Source organism: Parasteatoda tepidariorum, chromosome 3, assembly GCF_043381705.1.
Source record: "Parasteatoda tepidariorum isolate YZ-2023 chromosome 3, CAS_Ptep_4.0, whole genome shotgun sequence".
NCBI classification, from domain to species: domain Eukaryota; kingdom Metazoa; phylum Arthropoda; class Arachnida; order Araneae; family Theridiidae; genus Parasteatoda; species Parasteatoda tepidariorum.
In genome coordinates, this window is record NC_092206.1 from 1,304,958 (window position 1) to 1,318,953 (window position 13,996).

At 31.2% G+C, this 13,996-nt stretch overlaps 1 protein-coding gene across 1 annotated transcript in view; it reads left to right on the top strand.

Moving 5' to 3' along the window:
* The first annotated feature begins 440 nt into the window (after positions 1-440).
* Positions 441-13,996, top strand: part of LOC107436622 (protein jagged-1b) — a 40,865-nt gene continuing 27,309 nt past the window's right edge. The window contains exons 1-7 of the mRNA XM_043051008.2: positions 441-1,303; positions 5,989-6,043; positions 6,821-7,066; positions 7,614-7,674; positions 9,978-10,111; positions 11,333-11,452; positions 13,372-13,485. Coding sequence (XP_042906942.1) covers positions 962-1,303; positions 5,989-6,043; positions 6,821-7,066; positions 7,614-7,674; positions 9,978-10,111; positions 11,333-11,452; positions 13,372-13,485 — 1,072 coding nt within the window. The 5' untranslated portion in view covers positions 441-961. The remainder of the gene's footprint in view (positions 1,304-5,988; positions 6,044-6,820; positions 7,067-7,613; positions 7,675-9,977; positions 10,112-11,332; positions 11,453-13,371; positions 13,486-13,996) is intronic.

The window sequence follows — 13,996 nt, forward strand, 5'->3', positions numbered from 1 at the left end:
ATAATCCATAAATCAAAATTCTACAGAATTAAGAAAATTCTGTTGAGATAAAATAAAAGTAAAAAAAAAAAATAAATAAATAAATAAGCTAATAAGGAAATAAATAACACAAAAAATAAAACAATACGCAAAGAAAAAATAAATATATATTTTAGAAAAAATACACTGTACGCAGCAAAAACACTCTCTACTTATTATCTTAATCGTTAGAAATGGAATAATTTTTTTTTACAATAACTTGCTAACAGAGAAAAAAAAAAATCGGAATATCATTGGATATATTACACTCTTCTAAACTTTATTCACAGAAGGTCTATTGAATTTCCATTGAACTCTACGAACACCACAAACTTCCCCAACCCCCCTCCAAAAGCANAAAACCCCCCCCCCCCCCAATACAGCGACAAAAGAATCTCTGGAAGCTTGGCGATCGTTGACAATTATTTCTACAGCAACCCCCCACCGTACACCTTGCTCGAAATTATCACCGGTTTTATATTCATTCCGCACTATGCACTACACGTTTTTCACTTTCACAACTATTATGAAGTCTTGCAATGTGACTTAATATAGCGCTACTATTAATATAGCCAATGCCATGCGTATTCTCTTAGAATAGTTTCATTCCTATTCATTTCTTAAATTATATTACATTTCATTTTGAAGGAGTATTTTCGAAACCATTCCTAAAAAAAAGACAGCTGGTTAGTTTCATACACATGGCATGTTTGAATAGGGCGGCATGGCAAATTGTACTGTAGCTTACTGACATTCTTAACATGCCATAGACATGAAATGGATTGAAATAACACGACATGAAATGGATTGATAACACTTGCTGAAGTCTTAAAATTAAAAAAAGAATAAAAATGACTCACTCTTTCGAATAAAAAATAATATTTTATAAAAGTAACTTTTCTCCAAAGGATTATGTTTTCAAACCTTCCTCATTGCATATGAGATGAACTATCTTTTGATGTTGTTGTTGTTGGTGATGTTACCGCCTTCATCCTCAGCCCTCGGTACATTTGAACTACAAATCTTGAGTATACATAACTACAGGGGTGAGGTGGCGGATGGTTCTTGCTGCGGTGGTTTCCGCTCGGACGATGGGTCTTGTCCATTGCCCTGTAAGACTGCCTTCCGACTTTGTCTGAAAGAATACCAAACTGATGTGAAAACAAGTGGCGTCTGCACATTTGGTAATCAGTCTACTGAAGTAGTGGCTGCAAATTCATTTTCTGTAGAATCTCAACCCTCCAAAGAAGTTATTCTAAAATTACCTTTTACATTCAGGTGGACGGTAAGAGTTCATTCATGATTTTTATTGCTGTTATGTATTTTACTACATGCATTTTTCTATACATATTTTCTATATATAATTTTCTATACATATTTTCTATACATATTTTTCTATACTTATTTTCTATATATATTTTCTATATATATTTCTCTATACATATTTTTCTATATATATTTTTCGAGCTGTATTTTTCTATACACATTTTTCTATATAGATTTTTTTATACTTATTTTTCTACATATATTTTCTTTATATATTTATATATTTTTTTTCTATACATATTTTTATGTATATTTTTCTACATATATTTTTCTACACATTTTTATATATATATTTTTCTATACATATATTTTTCTATATATATTTTTATATATACATTTTTATATATTTATTTTATATATATATTTTTCTATATATATTTTTCTATATATACTTTTCTATATATATTTTTATTTATACATTTTTATATATTTATTTTATATATATATTTTTTATATATGTATTTCTAATTTATATATATACAGTCCTTGGTCAAATTATTACACGCACTCTAAGATTCTTTGCAAAGTCTTAATTATCAGGTGATACTCTATACAGCCTTATTGTTTTTCCGCTGCTGAAATTATTTTATCACTTGTTTACGTTCGTATATCAATGGGTTTACATTGTTTTGCAATACGTTAAAAATAAATACAAAAAGGAAGTCTTGAATAAAAACCCATGACATGTATGTTTAAATAAAAAAGCCACTCGTCCAAAACATGCCATTATTAAAAAGCTACAGTCTAATAATTGGGTCTAATTATTATAATATACAAATATAATACTTGATAAAATAAATATTCTATATTTATATAATATATGTTATGTAATAGGTTAAATTATGTTCCATTGTTATGAAGTTCGGACCCCTTAATGTTATTTTTACTTTTTGCGTTTTTAGTCATATTTTTAAAAATAATTGAGCAATTTAAAAAAATGCACTCACTCATAAAACCCATTTACCCGAAGATAATTTCAAGCAAAAAATAATTTTTAATAATTATTATTTTGTTTAATTGTAGATGAATTATGAAGCTTTTATACCATCTACGTATTTTTCTATAGCAAAATCTAAAGTTTCTACAGTTTTTATTTGGTAGAAGTCGAGAAAAATTAATTATTTTTAAAAAAATAATTTGGCGACAATGAAGAAATATTTAAATGGGACGATTAATCTTTATGTGTGGTTAACTTACGAGGAATTTAGCGCGCGTAGAGTAAATAATAAATTTAAACAAACGTATGCATTTATTTGGAATATTTAATTTCTTCATTATATATATTTTATAATTATTAATGCGAATACGTAGTCAACATTTTGAAGCATCTTTCGAAACGTCTTATACACCGTTTTAATCTTAAAATAAATTTGTTAAATCTGTGCTTGTTTCGCAAAATTATTTTTCCAACTATTTAATTAAATTTTAGCATTTCTCAAAATCTTATTCTTTACGATACCAGGTATATTACTTTTCCATTAATATACTAATCAATTGTTCTAGTACTTTAATTTATGTTTTCCTTCAAAATAAAATTCCTTTTTAAATTATTGTTAAGTTTTCAATGGAAGAAAATTATTGCCAGCTAGCTAAGAATTAAATCTTGTTAAAAGAATTAAAAATATACTGTATTCAATATTATTCGATGCAGAACAGCTGACTAATTACAAAACATGCTATTGTTTTCGAATGGAGATAGCTTTACATCATTTCTAACTAAGTTTTTACCCAGAAAAATGTCGAAACAGTCAAAACAGCACAAGTTCTGAGAAGAAATAATATTAATTATGAGAATAATTATAAAAAATTATAATTCTTATAATTATAAGTATAAATATAGCAAAAATAATAATTAGAAGAAATATGTTTTCGGAAAATGTACAATGGATACATGCAAAAAATGGGTTGAATTAAAAAATCTTATTCTCTGTGTTTTGTTTAATTATAATAAAGTGTTTTTTAGCTTATTTCCTTCCTAACATCCATATTTCATACGTTCAATCAAGAAGCATAAAGCCCGGTCATTTGACAGGTATTATATTAAGTGTTGGTATGTTTAGTGTTAAAGTTATAAAAAATTTGAACGATAGTTCAACGAATTTCATTCAGTACAATCAGAAAGAAAAATTATTTTTTTGCCCCTTTTAAACAAACTTTGCTCAATAACTTTAGTCAAAATCATTTTAATTTTCATTAAATGGCGAATTAAGTTTTCTTTTGAAAAAGAGTAAAAAAGAAAAAGAAAAAAAAACGTCCAGTAATTTTTGATGACAGCAGAGGCGAATACTACTGATAAAATTACTTTGACTCGACACGATACGTTTTTAGTTTTATTGTCCTTTTTCCCAGAACATCTGTAGTACTTCAAAAGTTATGTTCCCGGTGTACTATTGAATGAACCCGACAGCACTTATTCATGTACCCCTCGAGTAATGAAAATCACAACTCAAGTTGAAATCTAAGGTGGATTAAACAATGTTTTTGTTAAGTGTGAACTAACTTTTTTCTAAATATACTTTGCACTTTATAGCTTCAGGCAAATTTTATCTCCAAATAACGTAATAAAAAGTGTTTAGTAAAATGTTTTACATTCTGGACAAATTATTAGACGCAATGCAAGATTATAATTGTACTGTTTTTAATCGGCTTTAACAGGTCTTCACTCGTTCGTGTATTGTAATGAAAATAAATACAAATATGAAGTCTATAAAAAAAATCTTCCGAATATGTATGTTTAAATATAAAAATATTGCATATAATCTAGTCATGTCATTATTACAGTGCGTGTAATCATTTGTTCTAATTAGTATAATGCTTGATATCATAAATATTCTATATCGTCAAATTTATATCGTCTAATCAGTTGATAGACAAGTCCAAACAATAAAGTCACCTGAGTATTGAAGATGGAGTGCGAATTTAGACAGTGTGGGGAACCTTCATCTATCAAAAGGTAGCCTCAAGATGTCTTATATACTAGTGAAGTGGTATTTAATATTTGTAGTGGTAGTTACGCCACAACTGTGCATAGAGAAGAGAACTTTTTCATACTTACTAAATCTGAACGATTTGTAATCCTCTCTCTACATAGTAAAGTTCCACCTCCCTCCATAAAATTAATACGACGGATAACAACTTGAGATGTGGCTCAACTTTGGAAACAATTTCTAGTTTTCCTATAATTACAGTCAGGCCTTGATAGAAGGTCATCCGCATATAAGGTCACTTTTCCAAAGTCCCGGCTCACTGAATAGGAATTCTTTGTTACAAAATATTGGATAAATGGTCAAGTTTTAAAAATTGTTATCGCTTATAAGGTCATTTTTATCTGAAGCGAGGGAAGTTCTTTTCTAACAAAAGCCTATTTAACTTCCTTACAAGGCAATTACACCTTTCGAGTTCTAGGAAAATGTTGCAGCCAACGAACAAGCTACAATTTCTGAAATCGTTTCACAAGTTGTGGACAGTGAGGACAACGACAGTGATCCTGAGACTGTAGCTGTAACCCATGTGGAAACCTCCAATTCAATAAATGTGATACGAAATTTTTTTACAAATCATGAGGGAGCTGAGTAACATTTTGAGAAGTTACAAAATCTAGAAATATTGTTCAAAAAATGAAACCAAAAACAAGACAGACCTGCATAAATGATTATTTTAAGTAAGGTAAGGTGTAATGTATGTATGTGCACTTTGAGGAAATTTGTAAGCAGCTTTATTGTAAATTAATTTTTTTTTTTTTAATCTAACTTTCTTTAATTCTTTACTAATTCTGTTAAAATTTATTGACTTAAACATTTAATTTATGGCTGATCGTTTTCATTTGTATTAACATTTTNGCTTTATTGTAAATTAATTTCTTTTTTTTTTAAATCTAACTTTCTTTAATTCTTAACTAATTCTGTTAAAATTTATTGAGTTAAACATTTAATTTATGGCTGATCGTTTTCATTTGTATTAACATTTTTAAAAAGTCTTAATGTGTACTATTTACGTGCTTAGTTACGAACTGCTAATGAATCGGTTAAAAGGTCACCACGCTTATAAGGTCACTTTTGCGCTGTCCCTTAGGGTGACCTTATATCGAGGTCTGACTGTATAAGGTTTCCCTATAGTAAAAGGTTCAATATTGAATCTTTTTTTGGTGGCCTAAAATGTCCCGAGTTAACTTGCAAATATCTCCAGAATGTGTTCTGTTTTATCACTAGGCCGGTCTTCTTTGTTAGTTTTTCTGTTAGATTATGGGACGATGGTTGCTGAATGAACGGTTAAAATCATTTCACTGGCTTTTGGGAACTTTGAGTGTTTATCATAAGAACTGTGATTTAACTTTTCTCATTTTCCCTAGCTAACTCGTGATGGTAAATTAAATGTTTGTTTGCTTTTTTTACACATATTAATTAAAATTAAAATTTCAACTTAGAACTTGTAAATTGTGTTTCGTTTTAGCTTCTTGTATTTATTAATAAAATAAAAAAATACGTTTTTTATTTATTTTTTTATTTCTTAATATAATTAAGGGAAGCGGTTAAGATGTAAGTTTTACAATTCGAAAACCCGATTATAAACTATTATTATGATCTTTGTTGAAATGCTATGTCTATAAATATTCATTTGTGATATTTTTTTTTTTAAATATTTCAGAGATCATTTACTTTCATATTGGATGCATTGGATAGTGTGAATGAAAATGCTTTCCGTAAGTAAAAAAACATTTTTTTTTTTTTACTAAACCCTTTTAAGATATTTTATGGGTTGGAAAGGGTGTAAAAAAAAAAAACATTTAACTTTGTGTACGTTTTTGTTTAAATCTACGACAGCTTCTTGTTTCCCAGTAATGTATTTCCAGCCCTTAATTGAGATTGAAATTTTTATAAGAATTATATCATTTTAAAATGTTTTCGTTAAATTAAAACGAAGTCTGAAACATCTTTCTTTTTCCAAGTTTAAAAGATCTTAATTTAGTGCATTTTAAATTATTTTATCTATTCTCTAACATAAAAATAAGCACACTTTAATAAAATTGATGACTGATAAAATTATACAACATTGACTTTATCTAAATTCTTTTCAGTCATTCTGGTATTTTACTCGGTATTTACGAACTTTTAATTTTATAAAAAGTCTACGTTGGGTGGTCCAACAGCCAACGCATTGCAATTTTATTAAAAAGATATTTGTCTTAATGGACACTGGAATTTCAAAAATAAATTTCCAAAAGTCTTCCATTCCCGAATTTTTTATAAGTCAATAAAAGGGTCGAGTGCCAACGACAAACACATGTGTGACACATTTATATGATTTTGTGTTTCGCTATAACCACAGGGGAAAATGTTTCTAAATAAAGTGTAAAATTCGCACACCTATTTACATTTGATTTTTAATGAGTTCCTGTACATCACTGTCAAGCGGCCCCAACGGACCCGAGAAGGTCGTTAAGTGTTCACTTCTTTAATTGGAAATGTTTCTTTTTCAGGAATAATTGAACGCAAAGTATATTCTGGAATAATTCTACCCAGTACAGAATGGCATACACTAGTTTATAGGGGTAGTGCGGCCAAGATCAATTTCCGTATCAGAGTGGTGTGCGGTCCTTATTATTACAACAGCACCTGTACAGTATTCTGTAAGGCAAGGAATGACAAGTTCGGACATTACACCTGCGACGAGAAGGGAGAAAAAATATGTTTAGAAGGATGGAAGGGGGAGACCTGTGAACAAGGTTAGTTTTTTTTTATTATACATTTTTTGGAGACATGGTTTTTGCAAAGTTTAAATAAAATGCTGTTTTAGAACATTGAATACAGCCATATTATTATTAGACGCATTCCATGTAAAATTATCAAAAGTTTTTTTCACTCGGATGCTTGTTTACGCTCCTGTATAGCATTGATATCTCACGAATCGTGTTCAAATATAATCGTGCAAAACAAGTCATTATTAAAACTCATCATTCGATCTAATTAATGTAATAGCTTGATATAATAAATATTTATATATATCGTCTAATTCATCCGATCGTCGAATTTATATTACAGATCAGTACACATAAGTTGCATAATATTTACCTGATAATAATGATTTTACATCTAATCATTTGGCCCTGTATTTTATGGAGATTTACTTTGACATGCTTCCACGCTTTTTTTTACACACTTCTTTTTAAATAAAATGAACATTTATGCTGTTTTGGAGCAATGGCCATCTCTCATGGCTTTCACTTGTTGAACAATGTCATGACTGTCTAAAAATGAATATTGTTTTTTCAGCTGTGTGTAAAGAAGGGTGTCATGCTGAACATGGATACTGTGAACAGCCCGGGCAATGCCTGTAAGTATGGATGAGGAAATTTCTTATCTTTTCATGATTGCATACATTAGATTGAGAGACGGGATGGCTCAGGGGATAGAGCCTTCCAATGATGCGAATCCAGGCTATGACGGGTCAACACGAATTGCGTATCCGGCTTGCACGAACCACAGTGCTGACGTGAAATATCCTCAGTGGTAGACGGGTTAGAGTTCACTTGCCGTGAGGCTAACCGTGGGAGGATCTCGTGGTCTCCATGTAACGGGTGAGTTCCATTCAAAAAGTTCTCTACGAAGACAAATTTCTCCCAATACTTGACCCTTGTGTTCTGGATCGGGTTCAAAATGACAAGGCATGACTAGTCGTAAACCCAATAAAATTGGGTCGGCTGTTCAACGATGGTTATAAAAAAAAACATTAGATTGTCTTTTTTAAGCCTACGTTTAAAATACTGATTTCTGGAACTTGAGAAAAATTAGCATCGAATGCGAAGTGATTTTTCGAGTTTTGGTTACTACATTAAAATTGTTTTACAATTCACATTTATATTATTGCAGCACATATTTATTTTATTCTTTTAACAAAAACAAATAGATTTAAGAAGCAACCCAAGTCAAGCAATTTTGATGTGTGTCTCACGAGGGTCCAACATCATTTGATGGTCCTCCAACATTTTCCATTATGTTTTTGATATGCCAACAACATTCCATGATGGTATAATTGTTCACCATCAAGAGAAGGATGGTTTGATGGGGGTCAGTCCCTACATTGGGACGGTTCATGATAGTTCCAACATTTGATGATGGACATTTTTGATCTTCATTTAAGAATCCTTTTGGTGTTCTGCGTGCAGGAAACAGTACAGAGCTCCATTTAAAATGTTCCAGTTGAAATTTCGATTGACTATTTCCTGTTGTAATAATATTATATAATGCTTGTGAGAAAATTGTCGTTAAATAATTATTATTTAATTTGGTACCGAATGAGATTTGAATAGTGTAGTTTTTCGGAAAGACATTTTTAACAGCGCTTTGTGATGATAGGGTGATTCATTCTGATTGTTTTGGAAAGCATTCCGATATACATTGTCGTCCAGCTCAGAGGGTCTCTCAAAACATGAGCGCTCTAGTTCATCAGAAAGTGATCGTTTTAGTAAGTTTCCTTTCGCACTAGTTTCGTCATACATTCTGCCGACAAAAAATTTTAATTCGGCTTCGGTTTGAGTCATTCTTAAAAGTAGTTGGAAAACTTCTCTTTAAAAGCAATATAAGTTCAGTGGCTACAGAAAATGATTGAATCTGACCGTGACTTCGAAAACTGTTTTGAGTGCTCATCGGAAAGTGATCGCCAACATTCATCTTCCCTCACAAAGATATCCATTAGGTTAACAGAAAATGAATGAAATATAACTTATATAAAGGAAAAATATTTATTTAAGTGATAAAAAAAAGGACGGTAGATTTCAATCTAAATATGAATGCTGAAGAAGGTAAAAGTATTTTGTGAAACACGTACATAGGGGAAGGATATGAAACATCCTTTGCAACCCATGATTTGGAATGTTTAACAGATTCCATCCCATTTATCAATATTTTATATAGGACTCTTTTATGTTAGAAGGAACATTAAATATGACTATCAGTTTTTTATCAAGTTGAACAAAACAAAAATATTGAATTACAAATTAAAATAAGAAGTAGATTTTTACCTGAGAAAAAAAATTTTTTTGCACCGTTGTGGTATGTTAAATTTCACAGGAACTTAGAAATTAGATTTTTTTTTTAACAAAGAAAAGTAATTTAAACCCATATAGATTTTTTACGAAAATTGTTCGCAAAAAATGACAACTAATATATTCTCGGGCCCCAAGAAAGGCTTCGAGGGGGGCGAGTTGGTTACCACTGTTCTAAAGTTAACGCAGTGTTAAAATAGCCATTTTTTGCTGTTACCATACACTATCTGACCAAAACTATCTGGACACCCTATGGTGAAGGATGCCCCCTTTTGCATCCATCTGCACAAGTCGTTCCATCAGTTTTTTGAATAGGACTTCCATCTCAGCTGAAGTGAGTGCTTTGTAGTGGCATCTTTTGTCCCCAAAAGGTGTTCTACGGTATGCTCTGAGAAACACCCATTTCGTCAAGCCTCGATGGAGCAGTTGAAAGAGAAAATGGGCAGAAATATTGCCATTAGAGTTCCAACCACAGAAACTAGCAGACCACGAGATACTTTTGGCCCTAGATAGTGTAGATAATGGAAAGTGTTCAACAATGCATTTCAATGTGTGTCGTCCATATGAAGTATTTCGTACAATATGCTTGCAGGTGCAGACATGGATGGAAATCTGAGTTGTGTGACAGGTGCGTCCCTTATCCAGGATGCAAACATGGCTACTGCAGTGGAAATCCGTGGGAGTGCATATGCGAAGTGAATTGGGGAGGCATCATGTGCGATCAAGGTACTATAATCTTTTGTCTTTTACAACAGTCCTGGAATGTTTTGCATTTCTTACCCGAATTTTAAAAATTTGGAATCCACGATGTTTTGAAGCGCGTCGTCTTTCTGGATGCCGAACCTGTGATGGTTGCCCAAGTCTATGATCCGCAGAATTCTACTTCTATCAGCCTCGACTCTAGTATTCCAATAGATATCCATTGAGCCGCGATAGCTCAGGGGATAGAGCGTTCGCCTTCCAACGAGGTGAACCAGGGTTCGATCCCGGCGGTGGCTGGTTGATACGAATTCCGCATCCGGCTTGCACCGACCACAGTGATCATGGGTTAGAGTCCCCTTGCCCTCAGGCTAACGTAGGAGAGGTACTCGTGGTCTTCCTCTCCATGTACCGCAAAAAGTCCTCCAAGAAGGCAAATTTCTCCCAATACTTGATCCAGGAGTTCCCTTGTCTTCTGAATCGGATTCAAAATGACAAGGCTACGGAGTTGAACACGAGTAGTGGTAAACCCAAAAATTGTTTCGGTTGTTCATCGACGGTTATAAAAAAAGAAAAGAAATCTCCATTTCGGGTCACGAATGAGATATCTCAAAGTTCTAATTTCAGACACAGCAAAATTTGCAGGCTTACGATCAAGCATACAATTTTATGCTCATGACAAATGACGTCATTCATTGCAGCGCCCCTAACGTTGTAACTCTTATTTAACAGCATATATCAAATTTCACTTTGATTGTCTAACTTCGGGGAGAGTTTTATCGCTATTTTTCCTTAATTTATGATAAACAGTGCATTTTAACACCCTCCTCCACTAAGAGGTGCTTAGTCGCTTGCTCTTTTTGCCCCAAAATCTTTTTTCAATGTTCGACAGTTACCGAGGCGATTGGAACGATTCAAGAGTCTTGTGGGATCATTTAAATTGACAAGGCTACGGAGTTAAGCACTGATAGTCATAAACCTAAAAATACTGTTCATCATCGGTTATGAAATAAAATTAAATTCCATAAGATCTGTAGTGTATCTACTACTGCAAAAATATAATTCCAATTCACTAGTATATTAGACGTGCTAACTCGATTCATTTTCATAGATGAAGGTTGACCGATAACTACTGATCCCCACAGATTTATTGTAAGTCAACGTTATGATAAAATGAACGATTAGTTCTTTTCTTAAGTTTAATTGTATGGAATGAAATGTGAAGTTATTTTTTGTGTATTTATTTAGATTTGAATTATTGTGGAAATCATCATCCTTGTCAAAATTCTGGATTATGTGAAAATATAGCTCCGGATGCGTACCGGTGCACGTGCTCTCAAGGTTTTTCCGGAACTAACTGTGAAATAGGTAATAGTTTGTTATGTATTTCTATATAATTGAAATTCAAACGTGTTATTATTTCAACCAAAAATATTTTTATGGAAGAGTATCTCTTTTTGACAAACAATTAAAATACCTGATATTTTTTGTATTTTTTAAGAGACAGATATTAAATATTTTTTATAAGAAACCTATTAATGCAAATTTTTATTTTGCCTCAAAAGAATAACTTATTGCTAGTGATAGGATATTGATGATAAATGCATTCTTTTTTCGAATTTTTATGTATTCGTTTTTTTTTTCTTCATTTGCCATTATTTAAGGTTAAATTTGTCATTTTCTTAACTTTTTTTAATCATTTTTTGACTTTGAGTGATATTTTTCATCTAAAAAGCGTTGTTAGAAATAACTTTTTCTTGTTGCTTGTTTTTCTTTTCTATGTAATTATTTAATAGTCTTTTTTTGTCATTTCCTAAATTTTCAATCATTTTTTTTATGAATTTTGAGTGATAATTGTCATGTTGAAGGTATATTTTTGAATTACTTTTTTTCGCATTTTTCTTATATTTTTGGTTGTTTTTTTCTTTTCCATGTAATTATTCAAGTTTCTTTTTTTTTTCTTTTTTTTTTTTTTTNTTTTTTTTTTTTTTTTTTTTTTTTTTTTTTTTTTTTTTTTTGGTCATATTTTACACTCTTGTCCCATTTTTTAGTCATTTTTTAAGAATTTAGAGTGATATTTTTCATATCAAAAGCATTTTGCTTGGAAGTTATTATTTTTTTAATATTTTTTGTTAAATTTCTTTCTACACTATTATTTAAAATTTTGTTTTACATTTTTTTAACACTCTACCCTTTTTTTTAATCATTTTTTTTTTATTAATTCTGAGTGATACTTTTCATTTTAAAAGCGTTTTGAAATCGGATTATTTTTCTTTGCGTTTTTTACATCTATTTCTTTCTTTTCTATGCCATTATTTAATTTTTTTTGCCATGTGTTAGCTTTTTTTCTTTTAATAATAATTTTTTTATGAATTTTGAGTGATGATTTTTTATGAATGGAGAGTCATTTTGCTAGCGAATAAATTTTTTTTTTCTGCATTTTTGGTTGTTATTTCTTTTCTACGCCATTCATTAAGGTTTTTTTAGGGAGCATTTTGTAGACTCTTTTCCAGTTGTTTAATCATTTTTTACATGTTTTTTTAAGAACATTACTTTTTAATTCAAGATAATTTTTTATAATTTGTACACTATCTAATTTTTTGTTTCTTANTAGAAATGTGCTATAGTATAAAATCTTAAGATAAAATTTCTAAAACTGATATTTCTTTAAAAAGGTTTAAATTTTGGCTATAATTAAATCTATTAAAAATTGAAATAAGCAATGGAAAAACCTGCGTAAACAAAACATTGAATTTCGGAAGAAATCACATTTGGTGAGAATGCTCTCTCTTGTCAGAAAATACAAAATAAACTGACCTCAAATAAAACTCAAAAGACTTCGAATCAAATAATTAAGGAAACTACTATCACGTTTAATATAAAAGGAAGACTTATTAACAAAACAGTAAAATTACAGCATCGCAGTTCCAAAAAACAAATCTCTCACTCAATCAAAAAAAAAAAAAAAAAACAATTTACATTCTAAATAGTCACCATAGCAACCACGAAACTCTTCTCGTTACCATCTATAAACTAATATACTATAATAAATAAATTATTTAACAAAAAATACGATGCGCATAAGCACATAATATTTTACACTCTGGTTATTTCCGTTTCCGTTTTTAAAAGCGCTATATGTTGAGTCACCACAGCTAGATTTGGCATGTGACATTTTTAGCTGCAATGATTGGTCGATTTTCTAGCGTTGCCATTCAGGGAGTTGTAATGAGATTCTTTTTTATCGCCGTGTAAGAGAAATATATATATAGATTTTGTGTTTTTAGATATCAATGAATGTGATGCTTCTTCATGTTTAAATGGAGGTACTTGCATTGATCTCGTGGATGGTTATCGTTGTCTCTGTTCTCCTGGATGGGAGGGCGCCACTTGTCAAAAAGGTAATTTTTCATTTATATTATATTACCGTCATTCATCCAATTTAGGGTCTACTCATGCTCTACTCCGTAGCCTTTACATTTTGAACCCAATCCAGAAGACAAGGAAACTCCTGGATCAGTACCCCCAGAGGTATTCATTTGTTACGGGAACATGGAGGACTTTGCGACTCGACAGATTTAACGCTCATCAGTCCCCATTTACTACACGAGGAGTCTTTGGCTGATCTGGGATCGAACCCACGAACTCTTAGACATGGGCCCTACCCACCTGGCTATCCCGGCCTACTCACGTATCTTAATAGTATAACCATCTTTGAGCAGTCGACCCAACGTTTGGGTTTAATACTACTCATGTTCAACTCCCTAGCCTTGTCATTTTGAATTCAATCCAGAAGACAAGGGATCAAGTATTGAGAGAAATTGGCCTTCGTGGAGGACTTTTTGATGAAACTAATCAGCATTTGCGTTACATGGAGAGGAAGACCACGAGAACCTCCCACGGTTAGCCTTA